This window comes from Lolium rigidum, chromosome 5, assembly GCF_022539505.1.
Source record: "Lolium rigidum isolate FL_2022 chromosome 5, APGP_CSIRO_Lrig_0.1, whole genome shotgun sequence".
NCBI classification, from domain to species: domain Eukaryota; kingdom Viridiplantae; phylum Streptophyta; class Magnoliopsida; order Poales; family Poaceae; genus Lolium; species Lolium rigidum.
In genome coordinates, this window is record NC_061512.1 from 266,993,199 (window position 1) to 267,001,702 (window position 8,504).

Genomic DNA, 8,504 nt, shown 5'->3' on the forward strand with positions numbered 1-8,504 from the left:
CGGTCTCCCTGCTGCTGCGGCTTTGTGGTGGTGTGACGGGACGGGGAAGCTAGCTCTGTTATTTATATACACGTACGCACCATGGATACCAAAGAAATACTTCAACACAGTTTCGCTAAGTCTCTACCGCCGGATTAAATTAATGCTCAGTCCACCGTGTAGGTATGAGTTGCAGGTCAAATTGCAACTAAGATTTTTTTAATTGTAACCTGAGTTGTAACTGAAAATATGCTTCAACCATTAGATTTTTTTTCTCGAAAATGGCCGCTTTATTACTTGATCAAGCAATTACACCCGATCTCATAGCTAAGATGCATACAACCGTTCGTGAGTCTCAGAAAATCTCAAAAATATGACAAAGCCGAACTACATATCAATCATGAGCAAATGTAGAACGCCTCAGATGATGTTGGTGGCCCAATCAGTAGATTATGCTACCGCTCATGTAGGAAAAAAGTATCCCTCATTGTATCTTAAAGATGTTTCGATTCTCCACTCTCTGCAGCGTAGACCACGAACGGACAATAGCGGTGCATCTGTATATAACCTGCAAAGGGAACAATTTTTATCACTTAAAACTTTGTCATTTCTGCATAGCCATAGCGACCATATACCGGCAAGCGCTCCCACCCTAATAAGCGTTCTAAACATGTGATCAATACCATGAAGCTAATTCCAAAAGATATTGGTTACACTAGTCGGAGAATACTGATCTGAAGCTACTTGGATGCGTGTACATACATGTCTCATTGTGATGACAGAATACACACTTAATACTCACACTTAGTACTCCCAAGCCAATTCCGTTTCAGAAGATTATCTTTGTTATGATTACCCCTCGACGTAAATACGATCCAGAATTTTAATTTTTAGCGGTATTTTCATCTTCCAGATCTTCTTGTTCTTATCAATTGTAATGCCAGTTTGGATAATTGCATTGTATAACAAACTTACTGTGAACTTCTCATTGGATTATAAGTTTCAACGAAATTCATCCGGCCCTTGAGATAACAGAATGGATTCCAAACGAAGAAGTCAGGCATTCCACACATTAAGCCTCTATCCGTATAAATCTCGTCTAAATGTCACACTGGGTGGTCCTAGCTTGCTCTATGATTTGTGCTAGTCATAGCTTACAACTAATATTCAATAATATCATCTAACTTAGAACTAACTCGCCACCTGCAAGACCCGTGTGGATCCTCCAAGTCGTCACCTGCAACTACTATGACACCAACCTATCTAAATCAAATGCTCCTCCAAGTCGCCACCTGCAACTCCCATCTCACCCACGAGGGCGGCACCAGGGCGAGCCCTAGCGCCAGCAAAGGAGTTCCTTGCCTCCGCTGCCGCCGACTTTGTCTGTGGTGGCGGGCCCCAATGTCAAAGGTGGCGGGATTGCAGATGGTGGCGACATCGCACAAGCACGAATTTGGCGGCGTGAGTACCTCTCATTAAAGCGTGGTAGCCGGGACAGAGCTCCCTGGTCGAGGTGGTTGCATTGTTCTCCTTCCTCGATGAGGCACAACGATGGTCGCTCTATTTGTATGGAGGTGTTGGTGATGTAGATCTAGGGTCCCACCCAAATCGGTCATCTATGCGGTTCGGGTTGCTCGACAGCGCATGGCAGAGGTTGTGCTGCTACGACTTTCGAGGTGGGTGCGCAACGGGTTCATCTGGCCGTAGTTCAGCATTTGCGCGTGAACTTCCGACCCGTGTAGGTTGCGGCTAGAGGGTGTGGTGCATGCATTTTGAATAAAGGTGGTTTAGCCTTGCTGATTTTCAAGTGCCAAGTCTATGGTCTACTTCATGTCGGCCTCGTCGATCTAGATGTCTATGAGTTCTAATCTTCCTCTCGGACATTTCCGCCAACTTGCGGATGGCGCCATGTGATATCTAGAGAGAATCAATATGTCCATGCACGCCCTTATCTTCAGCCAGTGAGGCTTCATGACGGCATGTCACGAAGTTTCGCTTTCTTATCGGTGCCATAGGACATATCTAATTATAGATTTACATGATATTGGCAGAGGTGGAGAAAGTCATGGCAGAGAGGTGATTTGGTTGCGATGAAGAATTGCTACATAGGTTCGTCCTATGTGTCAAATGTTTGGTGACTTGCAACATCGACATTGGCAAAAGGGGATGACAACACCGGTGGACTACATTTTTAGTGGTGCTCCTCAAGTATCGAGTAATGAGTTTCAGGGTAAAAGCATAAGGTGTGGATTTCATTGGTTGTACCTGGTTATGGCCTTGCTGAAGAGATTGTTATGTGAACTTGAACTTTCTCCAGAGTGAAAGTCCAAGATCTTCCATTGAGCAATAACAATGCTTGATTGCTTGTGCTTTGTTTCCTTGTAAGAGGCCTTGCTTTGGGCAATCTCTTTGTTTTCGGTGGTGGTTAGAGTGTTGTTGTTGCAAATGTTTCATCACTCACGACGGGTCATTGTTTTATATTTCTTTCTTTTTCTTGGTTATGTGCATTGTTGATGGCTTTGAACAACATTTTGGTGCAGATGGCATCTGCAATTGTTAAATTTGAAATACTAATACTAATGTGTTCGCTTTATACAAAAAAATATATAATTAAGTTAGTTTCATTAGACTGATCATTATACACGTCCATACTTCCGTTCTCTGGAACTCAAACTCAAACTCGAACCAATGGACCCCTCCTGCCGGTGTAGACACGTACGTACACATGATGTATATCTGGAGAATATGCATACAAGGTCAATACTCTACGCCATGTCGTTCGATTCCTTTTGCTTTTATTGAATTCGTGTGTATCTACATGGAATGGGCAGGACTCGGAAGCCAGGAGCGTATATACGTATGCAAGACATGTCTTTTTGGCTCTATTTTCGTGTAACAGGGAGGGCCACCTGTCACCTGTGGTATGGTTACGGTATCAATGGCATCCTCTCGAACGGCCAACCGCTGCCGAAACGAGCGGCCCATTCCTCTCTCGTCAGCCGGCCGGCCCACCATATGCATGCCTCGTACATGGCTGGCTGCCGGGTGGGCCACATGCTGCGCTGCATTAACTCGACTCCCTCCTCCATCCTTCGGCTGGCAGGATTGCACGAATGTTCGTTCACACTTTCCTAGATATGTTCTCCCGATGAGAACATATCAAGTGATACCACCCTTTAGATGATACCATGATATCATACAAAAAACGTATTTTTATATGTGCTAAAAAATTATACAAAAAATTGTGAGTGCTCATGAAGCATGTCCCTACATCATCACAAAATTTCATATCCAAACTCGACATGGACAGTGAGAAACAAAAAAGAGAAAATCAGCATGAATAGTGGATTTTCTGATTTTGTCTTTTTGTGACGCTAGGTAGCACTTGGTTTGGAAAGTGAATGTACAACCCGTACCACCTAGATTCAAGTCCCTATCGATGCGGATTTGGGTTTTTATTATTTAAAAAAACTATCGTAGGGGTTTCCCTCCTTTAAAAACACATAAAATCTTTGATCAGTCTTTGTTGACATGCATGGGTGTTGTGTTCTTGCTAAAGGTGGTGGATCGAAGTTTAGTTTTGGGGATGAAAATTCCGTGGTCGAATTATGGTTGGACTCGCCACCATGGGTGCACATGCGGCATTTTGTCCTTGAAGGCTTAGCCTACAAAGCTGTGTAATTTACATTTGTTTACATCTTTTACTATAGGGTTAGCGGTTGTGAGTTATTATCGAGAGGCACATGACATTGGGTTTCTTTTCCGGGTCGAAATTGTTTGGTTGCTGAATTTTGCAACTTAAATAATAAAATAAATTATATGCATCATTCCATGTAGAGGTTGGGCTCCGTTCCCCTTTTCGAATAAAATGTGCCATCTTGTAATTGGAAAAATATCACCTTATGACAAGTATAAAAAAGGCCTAGTGCCAGATAGACTATTTTTTTTCTATCAGATATTCAGATATATCACGAGATTAGTGCTCGTTTATATTCGTGTAAACCATAATTCCTGTGCAGCAGAAGCGACCGAGTAGCAGAAACTTCCAAGGGTATGTTCTCCTGACAGCCTGACACGGCGTTTTTCTTCTCTAGGCGGGCTGAACGGAATAAAATGTCGGCGGCCGCATAAGCAGGTGTGCCGCAGAATCTTAGCTTTAGGGGACGCATGCTCGGCGTATGCATTTTGCTCATCCCAGTCATCCACAAACCTAATAAAGCTGCTTTCAGTAATCTAAGCTTAATTTAGTACTAGCGCTGTCAGGCGCATGCTTAAGCGGTAGCAGTAGCGTGCCTAAGCATAGCAACGTGCGTGTGCTTCCAAGATTAAGTATGTGATCGTTGTAGAATCCACGTGTCCTGTTTTCAAATAATTAATAAAAGATATATTAAAGTCATAAATATATCATTATACTCAGTCTATGCATCAACAAAATAACCGAAAAATGAGGATCTACACACCTAAAAATAAAAAAAGGGAGGAAAAACGGATCCTAGGTTTTTATTCTGAAGAAAGTTCGAGGTCCAAAACAATGTCTTCAACAAGGTATTTTCATGTAGAACCAATAAAAATCAGATCTTCAATTTTTACACTAGAAATTCTAGAAGAATCGTTACTCAAATAGCACCACCAAAAATAAAGTCCTCGAGTGATGCCACCCCCGCTTTGCTAATGCCGCTACCGCAAATCACCAAATAAGAAAATGTGTCCGATATGGATGGGAACTCCACAAGCCATGGTCGTATAATAGTTTCTGAAAGCAACGACTTCATTGCACCCAAGACACCGTTACTTGTAGTCTGAAACTCAATATGAGCAATGAAAACCTTTTGGCCCTCCAATCGCAATCACCATGACATTCTTCTCAAGTACCAACATCATAAAAATCGAGGTGTAGATAGGTCCCATGGTGTTTGAAGAAAAGAAGAGCTTCGTACAACCACCTCTTGAAGCCACACGGGTTGATGGTATGGATGTGCACAATCGAATCCCAAAGATCCAAAGATCATCCGTGAATATGTCCAGAACAAAAATCTGAAACTCATCAGCGGCCAGATCAAGGAGAACCGACATTAGGCGGAGAACTACTTGGTGCGAGAAAGAGCGCTAGGGCCGCCACCATTATTTGATCCAGACTCTGCTCCCACACCGCCAATAGCACGTGCGTCAAGCGCGACGTCAGCCAGAGCAAGCACCCTAGCCTAATTCTGGCGCCGCTCTAGCGGCTAGGGTTTCTGCCCTGTGTCGCTCAAAAGGAGGCGACACGAGGGTCGCGTGTTTGGTCTCCTCTTGTTCTACTAGCTCTTTCTATAAAAGGATGATTAGATTTATCTAAATTCGGATGAATATATAAATGGGAGTCGTGTATCTGATGTTCTCTTGTTCTACTACCTCTATCCATAATATGATGTCAAAGATTCTTTTATGGATAGAGGGAGTACAAAAATAGTGAAGCATTTCTGAACAATATATTCTATTGTCGTCACGATTCACAACCAGTAAATGGAGTGTCACGAGACAATGTGCCTTCGTGTATGCTTGCAGTGCCTCGAATAGAGTACATATGGATCGATCAGTTTTTACATTTCGAATCATCTGAGTTTGCAAATATCAGCAAATCAGATCAGTGCTGAGATCATTTGGTCATTGCTGCTTAGACAGTGAGGAGGTCCTTGACGAAGGAGACGACCTTGGCCTTGTCGACCGTCCAGGCCACCGAGATGGGCGTGTACCCCGACCACGCATTCTCCGTATTAAACCTGCATATACGCAGACATCGAAGTGTTCAGTAACAACCTCTGAATACCTTAAACAAGCAGATTGCAAAATAGTCATACAGATGGATTACTTCTTGAGGCCCATGTCCATGGAGGTGTGCCCCCGGCAGATGCCCTGAGTCTCCACCCGCACCACGCCCTTCCGGAACGTGAACAGCTCCGGCCGCATCAGCGCCGCGAAGCTCACCGGGTCGTGCAGGAACACGGCCGGGTCGCCGTACGACTTGAAGTGCCAGTCGCTGTAGAACTTGCAGATGTCGCACAGGAACTGCGCGTGCTTCCCCTTAGAGTTCCTCAGCTCCGCAAGATCATCCACGGTGAAGCTCACCTGGGTGGTGATGTTGAGGCCAACCACGACGATGTCGGCCCCGGAGGTGAACACGATGTCCGCCGCTTCCGGGTCGCTGTGGATCTGCACGCAATAGATACGTGTCGTGCACATACATTACTTTGGTCATTTTCTGGTTCCAAATTTCTTCTAGCAGACTAGTGACATGTTTGGCACCAGATCAATCTGACAATGCGGTTTTAGCAAGATACGGTTTTTCTTGTGCTGCTCTGTCTAAGATGATCATAAACCACCAAGCATGGTGACTGAAACAGAATTGAATGCAGAATGTAGTGCACTGAATTATGATGTGATTGTACAAAATTAGAGCGCAGAAATGAATAAGTTGTGAGTAGTGGCATTAACATTACATTTGCTTCGGCTGAAGGGGTGGCATTCCCTGCGGCGAAGAAAGCTCCACCTAGTACAACGATCTTCTTCACCTTGCTCACGAATGAGGGGTCCATCTTGATGGCCTAGCCAAGAGCCAGAGAATGCCAAATTGTCAATCACCAGCACAACTCACACAACCTGAAGCTGAATTTTGTTAAGAGGTGTCCAGGAGGAAACAAAGAACAGTTGGATACCAAGGCAACATTCGTGAGAGGGCCCAAGGCGAGCACTGAGACCTCTCCTGGGAACCGCGACACCTTGTCGACCAGTAACTCCGCGGCGGTTTGCTCTACTTTCTTGGTGGTGGGATCAGGGACAGGTATGTTCCCGATGCCGTCAGACCCGTGAACAAAGTCGGCGACTTGCGGCTTCCCTCCCTGATATTCAGATAAATATGTGAGCATTTCCAATTTCCATCTCGAATACATACCTGAAGAGACTATCTATATCTTCAAGTTCAGAACATGATGCACGCTGAAGACTGAAGAGTGAAGATAAAGAGTACATGTAGAATAAGCATGTATTGCATGTTTACATAATGCACACCAAAGTTTCAGGCTTGACGGTCAGTCTTGGTGACATACTACCCTTAGAAAACGTTTGCGTCCTAAATAATTGAGGTGCTACAACATTGTCTGGTCTCTCTGAAATACATCATGTAGAATGCTTTGCAAGTGTTACCTTGAGAGGCTCAGCGCTGCCCTCTGCTACCGGGACGTCAGAACGTCCTGCCTTCTCACACTGCCAAACAGGTCAATTTTCAGCAGAATTTTTTCAGTAAAGACTAGAGATGAAGAGCAGCATGCAATTTGACAATACATAAACAGCATGAAGGATTGATGGTACTTGCCAGTATCAAGGCGTTGCGGGTGGCATAGGCAGTGGTGCAGTTGCCGAAGATGGTGGTGAGACCTATGACCTCGACGCCCGGTGCCTGGAACGCCATCATGATGGCCACGCTGTCATCTAGAAATGGTGGCCAGGTCATCAACCAGGTGTAAGTTAACTAGGACAAGGAGATGAAGAAAAATATTCGTTTTCCCCTTCTGAAGATGAAGATACAGAGTCCCCCACAAGCAGTACATAAAAAGAGAATAAAAGATAAGTGGATCGTAAGCGCCATATCTATGTTTTTTCCCGCTGGTTGTACACTCTTGTGATTTTTGAGATGTAAAACTACTGAATTCTGAAACTCTGCAACAAAACGGCTGTGTGCGGTGCAGAGACAGGGGCCAAGCTCCACATTTCGAAAAAGTGGATTCTGCAACACTGGTAAGCGAGTGTTGATCAGATGCAGCATTCGTCAGCTTAAGCAAAGGCCCCAGGAATCAAGTATCCGCATATTCTTGTGCTACTTTTTTCGTTTCAAACTTTTGACGGGAGGAGGATCGTCAGAGACTAACATAAGCAGAGTGTATGTCACAAGGTACAGCCACATGAAAAAGGAAATGGGGATCATCTCGGATCGTGGAACGCCCAGCAGGATCCAATGCCCACGCGTAAGTAAATTGGTACTAGTGACGTTTGCAGCAAGCAAGTAAGGTTAGGATTGGATCATCAGTGGAGGATCGAGGGAGCAGTCGGTGGACAAGTTAGGTACCTATGCCCGGATCGGTGTCGATAATGACCTTCTCCTTCTCCGCCGCCGTGGGCTGGATCTGATGCCCGTTCGCCTCCATCGATCGCTGCCCCATCGATCGGCGATCTAAACCTCCCTCTCTATCTTCTTCCTCGGTTGCTCCTCCCAGCCACTGGAAGTCGTTCTTCTTCCTCTGTCCTAGACAGAGAGTTTGTTCGGACAAGTAAACTGGAGGGGTAATCTGCGCGTGTGATGTTTTTAGCTGCACAGCGCCGTCCGATCGGGAGAACGCATCTCTACCGGTGCCCCCTAAATACTAGTCGATAGGGGCGTCTACACTTTAGTATTGGACGACAGATACTGCATCTTCTATTTAGAGGAGCTGTTTCCACACCGGTGGTCTCAAATCGAAAGCTTCAACAGAAGATTTTTACAGAAACAAAATATA

The 8,504-nt window shown here is 44.9% G+C and overlaps 1 protein-coding gene across 1 annotated transcript; it reads right to left on the reverse strand.

Moving 5' to 3' along the window:
• Positions 1-5,482: 5,482 nt before the first annotated feature.
• On the reverse strand, positions 5,483-8,291 carry LOC124654591 (probable uridine nucleosidase 2). The gene is made up of 7 exons (XM_047193586.1): positions 8,078-8,291; positions 7,328-7,443; positions 7,159-7,218; positions 6,672-6,854; positions 6,456-6,560; positions 5,828-6,168; positions 5,483-5,738 (listed from the first exon to the last, which is right to left on the reverse strand). The coding sequence occupies exons 1-7, from the start codon at positions 8,169-8,171 to the stop codon at positions 5,633-5,635; spliced, it is 1,005 nt and encodes a 334-aa protein (XP_047049542.1). The 5' UTR covers positions 8,172-8,291; the 3' UTR covers positions 5,483-5,632.
• Between the last annotated feature and the right edge of the window lie 213 nt (positions 8,292-8,504).